This window comes from Rhinopithecus roxellana, chromosome 1 (assembly GCF_007565055.1).
Source record: "Rhinopithecus roxellana isolate Shanxi Qingling chromosome 1, ASM756505v1, whole genome shotgun sequence".
Taxonomy (NCBI): domain Eukaryota; kingdom Metazoa; phylum Chordata; class Mammalia; order Primates; family Cercopithecidae; genus Rhinopithecus; species Rhinopithecus roxellana.
The window spans coordinates 84461136-84477297 of NC_044549.1; the positions used below are offsets into that span (position 1 = coordinate 84461136).

A 16162-nucleotide genomic window follows, 5' to 3' on the forward strand; every position below is an offset into this window, starting at 1 on the left:
GAAAACTTGGTGGCCCAAGATCACCCAGCAAATTATTGGCAGAATCACGAGATCTGACACCAAGTACATTACTTGTCTATTTGACACCAGGCCACCTGCATATTGCTAAGGTGTCTTTGGTCTGATGGTTTATTATCAGTAAGATGATTGATATGCTAATATGTTTCACCATAGTAACAATTTTACTATATATGTATCTTATGGCATTATGTTTTATATCTTAAATATACACAATAAAACTTATTTTGAAAAAAGATATTGATGGCCGGGTGTGGTGGCTCATGCCTGCAATCCCAGCACTTTGGGAGGTCAAGGCTGGTGGATCACGAGGTCAGGAGATCGAGACCATCCTGGCTAACATGGTAAAACCTCATCTCCATTAAAAATACAAAAAATTAGCCAGGTGTGGTGGTGGACACCTGTAGTCCCAGCTACTCGGCAGGCTGAGGCAGGAGAATTGCTTGAACCTGGGAGGCGGAGCCTTCAGTAAGCCGAGATAGCACTACTGCACTCCAGCCTGGGCAACAGAGCGAGACTCCGTCTCAAAAAAAAAAAAAAAAAAAAAAAAGATATTGACGTCTATGACTACTTGGAAAGTGACATTTAAAAACACTTTTTATATGCATATCTGAGGCAGAGTGAGAAAGTGCATTTTGGGAAATGAGAATCTTGGACTTTACAGTGTGCACATATTAAGAAGCAGTGTTTAGTTCTACCAATCAGAGCTGACGCGGGGCAAGTGAGTCCCAATGTAGGGCTTAGCCCATGAGGGTTCTTGGCTTCACCCAGGAAAGAATTGAAGGGTGAGCTGATATTATTGGAGTGGTAGTGTAAAAACTCCGGTGGTATTACAGTGCTGTGACTGCTCCTGTAGAGCAGGGCTTTCCCACAGGCAGTGTGCTTAGAGTAGCAGCTCAGGGAAGTTGTGGAGTCATATTTACACATGCTGTTAATTACAAGTAGATTAAGGAGAGGTTTATGTAAGATATTTCTAGGCAAAGGGTAGTGACATCTGGGTCATCAGGTCATTGACATGGAAATGAGCGGTAACTCCATGGCAATGGTAAACTGACATGGCACACTGGTGGGCATGTCTTATGGAAAGCCACTTTTGCCCCATCCTTGTTTTAGCTAGTTCTCAATTTGGTCTGGTTTCTGAACCCCACGTCCAGAGTTAAGTCCTGGCTCTTACCTCAGAGCAGTCCTAACCTGAAGTGGACAACCATGTAGCCAAGGATTCCCCATGCTTGGAGGTGTTTAAGTAAAGATTGAGTGACCATCTGTCAGGGAAAAGGTAGTAGGCAAGGGTGGCAGAGGTACGAGACTCGGTAAGACTTTGAATGAGTTGCTTTCTAGGTTTTCTTTCATACTGAAGGCCACCATGGCTTATTACCAATGAGCTAACACTGAAGAGTTGATGGAAATGTCCATTTCTCGTTAGGACCAAAATCTCTTATTCACAGCTGCCAGAAGGATTGTGAGCAACCTGCCCAACCGTGAATGGTGACCCTACTACATGTCCTGATGGAAACCAATGAGAGGGCCATGGGCTGCAGATTTTATTCACAACTTGGGACTGTCTTTGAGAAGCTGACTATCTTCAGCTGTGGTTAGAAGCAATGAGATGACATTTTTCCACCAATTCATAGAGACTCTAACCATGACTGTGTCTGGCTTAACGGAAACAGAGATGTAGCCTCCCTTTTCTCTTTTTGAAGAGATGGAAGACTGTTTTTCTAGGGAAAGGCTGCCATAGGACTCAGCCATTTTACCCTTTCCATCAAATAACTTCAATTATTTTTGTTGTTGTTGTTTTTGTTGTTCATCTTAAACAACCTCAATTGTAACAAGCTTAAATGATGATATCTCTATTTTCTTTTACAGGGCCATATTTTGAAATAAGAAAATCTGAAGGATAACGAATATTTTTAATTCCCTTTTTTAGCAAACTCAATACATCGGTAGTATTTTCTTATCAGATGGCTATTTTTCTTCAGTATTTTGAATGCTAGTTATTTTGAAGTAAACATTATAATGCATTTCTCATTTTACTTATAACCAGGTGCTTATAAATTTTGAAAAGTAGAAGAACAGAACTATTTGAGGATAACAATTATTTGAAAGAAAGGCTCTGTGTGTGTGTGTATGTGTGTATTGGAAGATTATGTGGCAAAAATGGAAAACACTGAGCAAACTAAATCTATTTACCTAAGTTCATTTCTTGTTTTGAGGTGAGCTTGATGAGAAGTATGCCAAAAAGATCATTCTTCACTTGGAAAAAAAATCCAAGAAGAGAAACGAATCTGCTTCTTCATCAACCCACCAATAAGTAGTCAGATGGAAGTTCATATTTTATTTCTATTCACATCGTAGGAAGCATAGAGAGACTCACTCCTCTTAGCACATAACATGTCTCCAAGCTCTTTTTTACACTCTATTTTATTCCATTCTGCAAAGCTGTCCCATGGCATCCATACTCTGTTTAAAAATCGGCTGATACAATGTGTGTGGTAGCTTGTATTTTAGTTAGCACTGTTTTTGTTTGTTTGTTTGTTTTGTAAAAATACAAATAGGGTCTCACTCTATCACCCCAGGCTGGAGTACAGTGGCAGGATCATGGCTCACTGCAACCTTGAACTCCTGGGCTCAAGCAATCCTCCCACCTCAGCCTCCTGAGTAGCTTGGCCTACATGCTGCGCCACCATGCCTGGCTACTTTTTTTTGTTTTGTAGAGATGAAGTCTGGTTATGTTGCCCAGGCTAGTCTTGAACTCCTGGCCTCAAGTGATCCTCTTGCCTTGGCCCCACAAAGTGTTGGGATTACAAGTGTGAACCACCACACCCAGCCCTTAGCTGACACTTTAAAAGATCTCCACGTACTCTGAAAGGCATATACTATTTAGCATGAATTGAACAAACCACAATCATATTCACTAACAGCACAATTTTGGATAGCAAAAAGCTACTAAAAAACACACACATATCTGCATAATTCTCAGGTTATTATTCACAACTATTATTCCTTTATTCACAATTTGCAGACCTTTAAATTGCCCATGCAAGGGTTCAAATTTTATTTTTTTAATTGGTAAAAAAATTCCCAAGAAAGCATTCCTAGACTAAGACTTTCAGGTATGAAGATGATTTTGAGTCTATCTTTATTTCTGATAGTATTAAGAATATTTAATGCCCCCAAAGAAGTAGCACTCCTGTGTTTAACTTTTTTTTCTTTTTTCTTTTTTCTTTTTTTTTTGAGATGGAGTCTTGCTCTGTCACCCAGGCTGGAGTGCAGTGGAGTGATCTCGGCTCACCGCAACCTCCGACTCCTGGGTTCACTCCATTCTCCTGCCTCAGCCTCCTGGGTAGCTGGGACTACAGGTGCCTGCCACCACACCTGGCTAATTTTTTGTATTTTTAGTAGAGACGGGGTTTCACCATATTAGCCAGGATGGTCTCCATCTCCTGGCCTTGTGATCCGCCCGCCTCGGCCTCCCAAAGTGCTAGGATTACAGGCATGAGTCACTGCACCCGGCCGTCTTTGACTTTTAAGAAATTTAACAGATTATAAAATGACTTAGTGACATTATCACAAGGTTTCACGACAATTCTCAGACACCGGATAAGTACATTTTGAAAACTTCAGTTTTGCAGGGGAGCAAACAAGTTCATAGAGATTTGAACCCTTGACTTCTGGCTAGTAAATGGAAGATGGGGCACTAAACCTAGGGCTCTTCAAGGAATAGTGAAGGATACCAATTGTTCTCTTCCATGTGTGTTACTAGTAGTAGTCTCTGTATTTAAATGCAAGTGAGTAAATGTTATTTCAAGACCACTGTTATTTTAAAATGTAAATATTACTCATTTTAACCTTTTCCTCTTAATAGCTATTCTCCAGCACAACTGTCTTGATTGTATTGAGCATTAAAAAAAAATAAAGTCTCTCATTAATAACTTTCCATCAAGGGACCCAGTTCTACCCTCATGAGTTAAAAGTCAGTAGGGCCATATTAAGAGACTGTTATAAACTGGAGAATAACAAACTAAAATTTAAATTTCTTGGTATTTGCAAAGGAAGAGCTACTGGTTATTAACCTCCTCTCAATAGGGAAACTTCTCTTGTGGCTCAGATGTGGAAGGGGGGCAGAAAAGCCTATTTTGCATTAATTTATCAGTGAGAGCCTTACACAGTATAACATTAGAGGAGGGTCTCAGTTCAGAAAACTGCCTTAAAATAGGCTGCAAATCAACGCTTCCAAACTGAGGAAAGGCCTCATGAATATTTGTTCTGGAGTTCCTAAAATGTGTTTGTAACAACCCTTTACTTTAGTCCATACTGTTTGCTGCATCCCAAAGATATAAAAGACTAGCACGAACAAAATGATTTCCTAAAAAAAAAAAAAAAAAAAAAAAAAAAAAAAAAAAAAAAAAGGAAAGAAACTAATAGGGCAAATCCAACACTAGGCTTTACTGGAGCTTTTCAAACCATCAAACCATAACCACCAAACTCTCCATATAGGAGTCTCTATTTTTTCAGAAAGGGGAGTCTGAGACTGACCCTCTGGAGCCTCAAGTCAAGCCCTCTTCCCATCTGGGGAATGGAGATGGCACCAAGCCGGCCAAACATTTTCAAATAAGATGTAAAATTTGCCAAGCATTTGTGGAAATTGACAAACTTGCAACCCACAAGATTTCCCAAGATTTATCCTGCAGGGTCTATGTCCCATTTTAAAGAAAGCACACTGTGGTCAAATACTTTTAGGAAAATCTGGGTTAAACAGAGTTACACAAAGTTCTAGGTCAGTGGAGTAGGTATTTTTTCCTAAACATACTTGGCCATAAAGGTTTTTTCAAAAAGGTGCATCTAAAAGGCCTAGACCAGGGAATGGCAAACTATGAACCTGTTTTGTTAACAAAGTTTCACTGGAACATAGCTACCCTCATTCCTTTACATACTGTCTATGACTGTTTTCATGCTTTCACACTACAATGACAGAGTTGAGTTGTGACAGAGATATGTGGCTCCAAAAGCCTAAGTATATATTATATGCCCTTTTGTAGAAAAAGTTTGCTGACCTCCCTGCCTAGACCCCTACTGAACACTCTTTGGGAAACAGTGATTCCTAGAGATAACACCATTGGAGTAAGACATACCACACAAAATATCACAGCCACGTTTATATTCCTTCTTCCTTGTTTATCTTGTGCAATAAGAGATTTCATTTCATAAAACATTTTTTCAACCTCTTCCTGCACCCTGCCCACCTCCTCCATCCCCCACCCTCCTGCCATTTGGGCAAGGAAGCTATAAGCATCATAGTAGAAGAAATGTATAGTGTTTCTCTCTGTCCATACTGACAATGAAACCCATATGACATCATTAATCCATTTCTGTATTATTCTCCAGCCATTTGTACCCAAACTCCGATGGTATCAAAAAAGGTTTCCTTACTTGACTGGTTCCCATGACTCCCGCTCAAAGCCCCTGTGAATGGATTGTGCAATTGAGGACTCCATCAGATCCACATATCTAACAACAAGTGGGGCAAACAGGTCTTGCAGGTGTTTGTGAAATTTTCCATTGCGCAAATTATCTAGGACAGATAAGCAAAAGCTTGTTAAGAACCCACAGCTACTTTATCAATGTACAACACACACATACAGAAGATTGATTGTCTTCTACATTAAATATACTGCTTCTAAGGAAGCCAAAAAGAGAAGAGAAGGAAAAAAGTACATAAAAACATTGAAATGGAATTAAAAAACACTTTATCCCTTGGTATTGATCTTCTAAAAGCAAAAATGATCATGCTACTTTAAGAAAAAACAAAAACAACAATTCATACCATTGTTTTTTCTGTTTTCCTTGCACCCACTTCCCTTCCTCCCATTAAGTTACTAGGAAGAAAGAACATTCTTTATACTCTGCCCTCCTTCATCACCCTCTCTGGGGAGGAAGGTCTATTTTATGGCTGTTGTTGCTATAACATAGTTCTGAAATGCTTGACATGTTATTCAGCTGGAATTTTTTTTTCATCTAGAAAGCCACTTTTGATAAAAATTGCAAAATATGAAGAGGTTAATTAATTTGAGAGCCAATAAAATACACAAAAAATGGATACCTCTTCTCACATTACTCTCAGGTTATTCTGTCTAGTTAAGAGAGAGCTTCCCTAGAACAGGACACTTTTTGGAAGAAAGGGAATACCCTTCAGATGTATGTTTCTTTTTTTGGGGGGGTTAATAATAATAAAACCATGAAGAGCTATGTCAAGCCTGTAGTCTGCTTGGGATAAAGACCTCTTAGCAATCGGTTTATCTGCACACTACTTAGGAAAGTCAAACAGTCAAAGATAATACATACAGTCAGTACGGAGAAAATCATTCAGCAGCTGAAACAGTGGAAAACTGTCCCATGTGTCTGGAGGTTGCACCTCTAAGGCTGCATCCATGTCTACTGCAAAGAGTGACAGGAACGTCTCTGCATGCTCCACCATTAAATCTGACCACCACGCAAAGGCCTTTGAAATTTGGCAGAAAAACAACAGACAAAGAGGTGATGAGCTTCTTTCTTGGACATAAGATGTGAACTCTAGCCTTCACTGTTCAAAATTAATGGTGCATCCAGCAGGGTTTGGTAATTTTATTGTAAAGAGAACAGAATTTTTGATACAATTTGGGTGCTGAGTGTCTAAGGCAGTGCTTTGTGTGATTCCAGGCCTGCCATAGAGAGCCTTTATTCTGACCTGTGGGTCAGAGGATGCTGCAGTAGACATGACAGACGTGGAACATCTGTTCAGTTTACAATAACTCAGTACGTTTCGAATCATGCTCTTTGTCATCACTGTTGGCTAGTTCTTGCTCTAAGGTATTAAAATCTGGGAGTTTCTTCACTGTGTTTATGGGTTTTCTGCTGGTCTAACTTGAAAATTTGCAATTATTGTTCACTTATATCTACATATCTGGGGCTTGTCTATGGTCTCATACAAAAACTCAAGAACTCACGTTTCCTATACGTTGGAAATGTTACTCCTATTTCATACTAAGTCAAAGAAAACCATTGTTGCAATTGTCACAAAACTTTTGAGTTGAAATCTTTTTAAGCAAGGAGCCTTTGGTTTTGTATCCAGTCTGGAGGAAAGATCAGGCTTAGGCTAGAAAACACTGAGTAAGATCAGGACTTATTTTTCTGGGGGTTGGAGACATATGTACATTGAAAACCAAAAAATATCAGTGAAGTAACTCATTTTCATGCACATGGGCCCTTGGAAATCATTGTGCGGGGTCTCAGGGGGTGACATTCACATCAGACTGAGCCAGATGTGAATTCAATTCAAAGGCATGCATGCATGTTGACTAATCATTTCTGGCAGGGAGCATGCAGAATGAGTGGCAGTGTCAACAGGCCCTGTTTTGCCGATTTCAAAGAGAGCAGAAAAACAAAAACAAATTGCCAGCCCCTTCTGGTCCCCCACATCCCCATTCAATGCCGCAAAGTATTTACATTGGAAACACTTTCCGGAGCATTCACCAAAAAAAGATGGGAAGGCATTTGAAAATATGAAAGATGATTATGGAAATAATTCCATAAATGAAAGGGTTTGTTCAATGACCAAGCTCTTTTGTGATCTATTAGTTATTAGAGGGATATTCTAACAGCCACTAGGAGGCAGAATAGGGGTCCACCTCTCTTCTTTCACCAGATTTCACTTTACTTACTTCTCCTTTATCAACATGTGGCTGGTTTGCAAATTAAATGAAAAAAATCAAGTCATGGACCATTCTGCAAGGTTGGCTTGGCTGGAAATAGACACCTGCTGTTTCCATTTTAATTTACAGTAAAACCTCACTGATTCAGAGTAATGGGAGAGGGGAGATGCTGGCCTGTCAGCAAAAAAAGCCTAACTTATTGGACTTTCTAAAAAGAGATATCCTTTTACTGTTTTTGAATGTAGCCTATAATTGGACACTAAAGTAAAAAGTATTCATTAAGTCTACATTAGTTATTAATGCATCATAAGTGTAAAAGTTTTTTAAGCATCTAATAATTATAGGTAAGTTGACTTATAAATTGAAGTCAAAGAAACAGTAGATTTAATTTTGTAGATCCTAAGATGGAAAAAGGGTATTGGATTCCTCTAACTTGTAGGAAGAGTTATTAGAATTTCCCGAGAAAGTTGAGATCAAGTCAAATATATTACATAAGAAAAATTAAAAGAGTCACATCTGCAATTGAATTGTCACAGATTCCAGTATTTGAGTCTGAACCGATGAGGTTTTATTGTAGTTTTACCACCTGCAGATGAGAGCCCTGGGGTTTAGGGCTTACTCCACTGACTACCTAGCTAAGTCCAGTAGCTAAAGTAGCCCTCCATGCCACCCCCAGAACTTTCCCAGCCACCAGTCTTTTAGGCAGAGACCATCTAAATCCTGGAACTTGCTGGATGAAGTTCCATCTCCACCCCTATGTGGAAGGTTGATTCTCATCAATGCTGGTTCCAGATATTTGAAAAATTCGCATAGGTACACTAAATGTTGGCTAGTACTTATTCTTTAGTTATTCAACTAACTTTACATCTTCAGGATGAGTCCAAGAAAAGTTACTAGGAAGATTGAGTTGCCTCCCCAGACACAATTTGCCCTAGAATGACAGGAAGAAACAAAACAAAACAAAAAAACGAAGCTCGAATGTTTGAAATTAAAAGTTTCTTAAGTTTCTTAACCCAATCTCATATCTGGCTCTTATCAGCAATTTTTTTTTTTTTTTTTTTTTTTTTGAGACGGAGTTTTGCTCTTGTTACCCAGGCTGGAGTGCAATGGTGTGATCTTGGCTCACCGCAACCCCTGCCTCAGCCTCCTGACTAGCTGGAATTACAGGCACCTGCCACCATACCTGGCTAACTTTTTTTTTTTTTTTTTTTGTATTATTAGTAGAGACGGGGTTTCAACATGTTGGTTAGGTTGGTCTCAAACTCCTGGCCTCAGGTGGTCTGCCTGCCTCAGCCTCCCAAAGTGCTGGGATTACAGGCATGAGCCACCGCGCTGGACCTCTCATCGAATTTTTTACTTAAAAGTTGCAAACCAGAGGTCATAAGAAGTGCCACTTCTATGATCTATAGAGAACTTAGTCCCTCATTGTAATTTAATATATTATTGAGCAACTATCTACCATCCTTGCATTAATAATCATTTAGATATTAATAGCCCTGCAAAGAACGATGACTACTGTTGTATGAATCATTGCTATTGGAATCTGGTAGAACAGTTTAGGTATCTAGTGAACCAAGAGAATTTAAATTTGGGGACTGTAGAATAAGTGAGGACCAGAACTATTTTTGTACATTCAAGGAATTCTTTTCAAAACCTTGTAATCAAACCTGACTCTCCAAGAAGAACAAAATCATTCTAGCAAGGGCAGTAACAGCCAGAAAGCCAAAGTGTAATTCCAATTAAATGAACAGAATCTGTGTGACTGGGTTGGGAAAGGCCAGGCTTAAAAAATATTTATTTTATGCTTGCTCATACAGGTGAATGCTATTTTTGTACTTGAGCTAACTCACAATGTTCATGGGCATCTAAAGTCGTATAAACCTTTTCCAAAGACAATAAGGAGAATAAGGAGTTATACTTTGGCTATTAAATACTTACCCAGAGTTTTTCATTATTCAAAGACAAAGATGTGTGCTTTAGGGGTACAGTCTACATCAAACGCACTGTATATTTTGCACACAAACTAACATGTATATATGTACTCATCTATATACAATACATATATACATATACATACGTATACATAGAGAGAGATTGGGAAGGTGTAGCAACCATACATGAAGGCATAATTTGTGTATGTGTGTTTGTGAATAGATTAGACTCTGGAAACAGAGTTAAGCTGCAATTAAGAGATAAATGTGACCACTGCTTCCATATACTGCATGTGTGTACATATGATGTATTCTTAGCTGGAGAGATTTCTTTTCTTGGGACATTTAATTACTTTATCTTGGAATTTAAAATGTCTTTAAGGATTATTGTTTTGTTTTGTTTTTAGGTGGAGGAGGCAAGCCTACTAGTTACTTTGATTTGAGTGGTACCACCAAACAGCATGGCCACACAGCCAAGATCCAAGCTTAGGATTTAGTCTTTTTTTCCTTTTTTTTTTTTTTTTTAGTTTACTGAGCACCCAGAGAACACGGTAGTGAGTACTGATCAGTAGAAAACAATTGTCGTACTTTTTCTTCTGGGGAAGAAAAACCCCATGTTTAGTGTGCCAGAGGTAATGCTACGTCTTCCACTGTACTCCAGCCAGTCTTGACCCTGGTTGTACACTGGAATCACCTGGGCAGCTTTTAAAAATTACCCATGCTCAGCACTTCCCTGGAAGATTCCAATAAATTCAGCTGGGGCAAGACCTGGAGATCTGAATTTTCAAGAGCTGTCCACGTGATTTCAATCTGTAAGTGAAAGTTGAGAACAGGTGGTAGTGCCTTTCTGGTCCACTGCACCTTGAAATGAATCTGCTCTCAACACATTCTGTTTATTCTGTTCATTTGATACTTTCCACACAGGTTTTGTCACTTTGATAATCAGATATTCTTATATTTTGTTTCCTTAGCAATTTGTTCCTAGTAACACAAGAGCCAGCCTTTGTGGGGTGCTCACTTTGTGCCGGGCACAACACCAGTTGCTTTACTGAATGTGGTCTTCCACTCTAACAATGACCATCTATTCTTGTCTACACTTTACAGGATGAGAGAAGTTATCCTGGAAGAGAAGAGGCAAAGCTGGGATTCAAAGTCACACTTCTCTGGCACAGAGCCTAAGCTCCTGGACGCCCTGTGTTCTGTTGTTTGAAGGACAGGGTGTCCTATGCCTAGTTGTCTTTCAAAAAGCACCAAGGTATTTGCCTCGGTGCTCAGCAGATAGAAGATACTCAATAGGTAGCTTTTGATTGATGGAGAAGATTTTGTGATTGGGTAAAATTATTAATTTTGGAAAGAATTCTGTACATTTATCTAAAAGAAAATTTGGTCTCAGGCACTCCAAAGTATGCTGAAGTTTTCATTACTAAGTTTTAAAGTTGGTAATGGGAATCGAGTTGATGTCTACCCTATTTATTTGCTTTGAATGGCTTTTGAATATATAAGATTAAAACATTTTGTGATGATGGTTATTAGGGCAGTTTAGGATAAGGATTAACACAGTGAAAAAGGGCTTTTTGGAAAAGTGAAACGTGCCTTTTTTAGCATATAAGCCCTCCTTTGGTGTTTCTTTTGAGTAATTTAGAAAAATATACATCCTTTCTTAGCCCTTAGCAGCCTCCAAAAATAACTTGATTATAAATCAAGTATATCTGTCATTTTTCTTCTCCTCTGATTCACTTAAAAGCACAATTGTGACTGAGAAAATTGTCCTCTTTGTATTTATGTCTTCAAGAATGTGTGGGTTTTGTCCAGCATCATGGGAAGAGCCTCAACCACTCAGATCAGAGGAGGGCAGGCCGGAGCCCCTCCATGCCTCTAGAGATGACTTTGAAGACACCTGGGAAGAACACACTTACCATCACCGGAACCCTAGATGCCTGCAGTCTGAAAAGAACATCCTATAGGATAGCATAGGAAAAATATTCTAACCCACTTGTTTACATGTTTGGAGGTTATCTATTTGCTTTTCCTTATCACTCATGGCTGTGTGTTGCGGATAGATGCTGTATGAATTAGTTCTACCTGCCTCAAGGGGTCTTACCCCCATTCTCTGAGGGTTTTCAGGGAAAAAATTCTTCAGCACTCTCTCTATATATAAATACTGTATATATGATTCACATAGAGACGGTTGTTGAGGAAGATTAGTATCACTCTGGCGAGCTACTGGTTACTCAGTTTGGTACTCATCTGCTGTAATAAAGGTAAGTACAGACAGACATAGGAAACTACACCAGGCTAAGGACAGAATCAAGGCAGGTAGGAGACGTTGTGTTGGGATGTAACTGCAGTCGTTGTTAAGTATATCAATTGCTTCATGCACGCACAAGAGAATCACCCACATTGACCCTGATGTGGAGGGTCACCCATTTCACAAGCAGTCCACTGGAAGTTGCTGTTACATTCCTTGGGTCAGTGTTAGAAAGCAGGAGCACCAGGAAAAGTCCCATTAGAAGACATGGTACTGGAAGGGCATGCACAAAGTATGACAGCAGGTGGCTGGTTCATTCGGTTTAGTCACATACCTCTTTCCCCTGCCACGATCAGCCAAGATTGAATAAAATAGTAGAAAAACAGGGAGGAAATTTAAATATGCAATCAGGCATTAGTCGGGATGGTTGGATTTATGGTGTATTATGTATTATTTAACTATACTGGCAATTTCCATTTAGTCATGGAATGGTCATTTTAGGTACTTGAGAAATTACTTTTAGGAAATGTCGTTTTTCCCCTTTGTTGTAAATCTGAGTGTAGAGATGGGTGAGAATTATGCCATTTTCACAAAGATTATTTTAAGAGAGATGATTTTAAATCTCAATTTTGAGATGAGCATTGATATAACCATTTAACCATCATGAAATTTTGGAATCTTTTCTTGAAAGTGTTAGGTTAAGTCCTTATAGGTTTGAGATTTAGTTAGCCTTGAAATCCTTTGGTTTATAATTATTATCAAAAGGATCATTTTGATAGTGGTTTGTTAAAAAAAGTAGCTATATTTATTTAGATGTATGTTGGAGAATCAACAAGTTGAACAACACAGAATAATTTGCTTCTGTCACCATGTTTAACAACCCAGGCAATCTAAGATTAAAAAAAAAAAAAAAAAAGAAGACTCTAGTACAAGCAGAGTAAGTTACAGAAATAAATTGAGAAAGAAGGTCTCTTGTTCACACACCAAATAACTACTAATAAAAACAACAGTGGTGGCAACAAAAACAACCACAAAAAACCAAAAAATATTTTGTGTTCTGGACAATGATAACCAGATGCTGCTTGAATGATTAAAAAGCACTCACCTCATTTGTTTGTTGCTAGAAACATCTGAAAACTTAGGCTGAAACATACAACATGCAACCACTTTTTGGTTGTTCAAAATAACCTTCCAAAGACTTCTTGCAAAACTTCCACTTTCATTCCCTTTGCAATCCCAGTTAAAAGAAAATGGGTGTTAAGGCATCTTATTCACAATCTGGCTGGGAAAATCAGCTCTGCAAGCTCAGCTAAGGTACAGTAAGATACACTTCCCACCAAGCCTGCTCACCTCTGCATGGTGCTCCTCATTTTGCTGAAGAACTTCAATGACTAGTTCAGCAAGACGTATTGTATCTTCAAGCTTTTTGGCAGGAGTGATTAATCGGCCTACATTTTCTGTAGTACAAGAGTTTGTGTTAAAATTCAGCGAAAGTGGCAGGCTAATTTTATGGCCATTAGAACTAGTGGATAAGAAATTGAGAATAGTTATCAGTATTTAAAAAAAAAAAAATTCATGCAAATGTTAAGTGCCATGTAATTAGTGAGCAAACCATAAAGCCATTTTATTATTATCACCATCATTATAATACATATTAGAAAAAAGCAGTGCTCCAGCTTCAAATTTGCATATGAAGCTATAGTAGGTCTATGACAGCCCATTTCAAATTTAGTGACATTTTGTACACATGTTCTTTAAAGACAGCATAAAGGTACTATATCACTGTCTAGATTGTATTTATGCTACCTGAAGGGGGAAGGTTAACAGGAGTTTAATATTGATTGTTGTTACATTTGTTTTTTAGAGTAGTTATTAAATGCTACAGTGTAATTTTTCATCGCAGACCCGCGTATGTTGGAACGTTCATTTTGAAAATGCAGATTCAAATGTCTGCTTCAAGTTGTACAGGGAGGAGATAGAAAAGAAAAATTGGATATGCCTGGGCCATTAGTCAGGAATAATAATTGTTAAAAGGGTATTAGGAGTAGATTATTGAATGGGTTGTAGTAGTTTGTGCTACTGGTTGTTACAATTGAAATTTTATCAGTTAAATTGCAACAGTGTACTTAATTGTTTTCTTTGTTGTTAGTTTCTCTTAAACTGAAAGTGTTGTATTTTTACCCAGCTCAAGAAGAACCTGAACCCTGGTTTATTTTGCCCTCTTTTTAGAGTTCAGTTCATGAGTTTGACAATGTCATTATGTTCCAAAATATTACAAACTTTTTTCCTTTGGGAAAAGAGTAATATTTAAAACATAAAGGAGGTTTTCTTTTTCTTTCTTGTGATGGAGTCTCTTCATTCTGTCTCCCAGGCTGGAGGGCAGTGGTGTGATCTCAGCTCACTGCAAATTCCGCCTTCCGGGTTCAAGTGATCCTCCTGCCTCAGCCTCCCAAGTAGCTGGGATTACAGGCACCTGCCATCATGCCTGGCTAATTTTTGTATTTTCAGTAGATACGGAGTTTCACCTTGTTGACCAGGCTGGTCTCAAACTCCTTACCTCAGGAGATTCGCCCATCTCAGCCTTCCAAAGTGCTGGGATTACAGGCGTGAACCACCATGGCTGGCCAAAACATAAAGGTTTTCTTGGCCATTGAAACTGCTTGGATTCAACCAGTTTGAATTCCAGGGGAACTTGTATTTCATGTTTAGCCACCTTCAAACCTTAAAGCCTCAGAGTCAGAGCACATGGGATATAGTGAAATAAACATCATTTAGTAGAATTCCCCAAGTAGGTACATACATTTGCAAGAGAACTGGCAAAACTTATTTTCATCTCTTCATCTGAAGCAGGTATATTTTGGCTTCAGGATGTTTCTTGCTAGAAACAATTACCTATTACTAAATAGGAAGGTTTCTGGCAGGCAGCAGGGGTTGGGAGGAAGTAGGCAGACTTAAACAAAATCATAAGAGATTGCTAATTTACAAAAACAAAAGTTTCTTAATATTCTTTTATGCATTTCTTAGGTAGGTAATGAACATATCAGGTCATTAGTAATTTAGGATTTAATAATGAAAAATAAATTCAGTGAGACACTAAGCAAAAAGGGTGTTCTAGCAAATGGGATGTAAGAGTGATTAGTGGGACAGGGTAAGATTAGCCAGGTGTTAAAAGTCTCAGTCTAACAAGGCCTGATGGCTAGTGTGAAAATGGGCTTCCTGGATTCAAGTCAAAGGAAAGCTCCGTTATCTCTGCCATACCCAGATGGAAATGTGGCTGGATATGGTTAGAGCCTGAAGGTGGGGCTATGGGAAACATACACATGTGGATTAGGCAGAGAATAACCAACACTCAGAATAAGGAGATGTGGGAGCTTAGGTGCTGACATCCCATTGCCTGGTCTAGAGCAATATACATTTAGAGAAAGAGTGTACAACAAGATTGACTTCTGTGCTTTTGGGGGCATCTGACCTGTTAGTAATTTGATAAATAGACTATCATAATTTCATTCATAGACTTTCAGGCATTTCTACAAACATACTGTGTATATATTTTTGGGTAATATGTGTAGAGTGAGGTATTTGCATTTTGATAGTAAATATGCACAGGCTACTATTTTTTATTAGTTGATACTCACATTTACACATCAATTTGCAAATTCCTCATCCTATGCTTATTACCCATTCGACACATACACCCACATACACACATCACACACTTACATACATTTTCTAGTAACAGACAAGCCTGCACATTAATACAAATCTGCAGGAAATCCCACCTGGGGCACATCTTTGAAATCTCTTGCTTTAAAAATAGAGAGCTTTGTCCTTTTGGGTGAAACACTCACCAAATCTAGGGGAATTCTGGTTGTTTATGACATATGATACATAAATAATTCCTACCAATATTTTTATGCACTTAAAAAAAAAGTCAATAATTTTTATGTTTGGAGAAATCCAAGATGTTGAAGTTAGGACCACCTGAAGATTTGTTTTAATAGGCAGTACTCTTAGATTGACTACAATAGATATCAATAGATACACATAAATTGTGCATGTGCATGCAGCCATTCTATGAGTGTTTGCACATGTACACAGATATGTGTATGCCTGATGTATATATACAGACAGTATGTTTAACAAAACCCTTTGCAATTTTACTTGAACATAAAACCATTAAAGTGAGGAGGTTAAGGATCCTTTAATCTAGAACACTTGATCTGCCAATTAACCCATGTAGCCAGTCTTTCATTTACTATTAATTAGCCTTGATTCCA

The 16162-nt window shown here is 38.5% G+C and overlaps 1 protein-coding gene across 14 annotated transcripts in view; it reads right to left on the reverse strand.

Moving 5' to 3' along the window:
• The window catches only part of CADPS (calcium dependent secretion activator), a 492502-nt gene that overhangs the window by 90134 nt on the left and 386206 nt on the right, over nucleotides 1-16162 (reverse strand). For 8 of the 14 annotated variants that reach the window (XM_030927221.1, XM_030927201.1, XM_030927198.1 and 5 more), the window contains 3 exons: nucleotides 13236-13342; nucleotides 6361-6517; nucleotides 5449-5590 (listed from right to left, as the gene is read on the reverse strand). In XM_030927221.1, coding sequence (XP_030783081.1) covers nucleotides 5449-5590; nucleotides 6361-6517; nucleotides 13236-13342 — 406 coding nt within the window. Of the gene's footprint in view, nucleotides 1-5448; nucleotides 5591-6360; nucleotides 6518-7715; nucleotides 7737-12219; nucleotides 12229-13235; nucleotides 13343-16162 lie in introns of all 14 variants that reach the window. The other 6 variants (XM_030927222.1, XM_030927209.1, XM_030927231.1 and 3 more) reach the window with 2 other exon arrangements.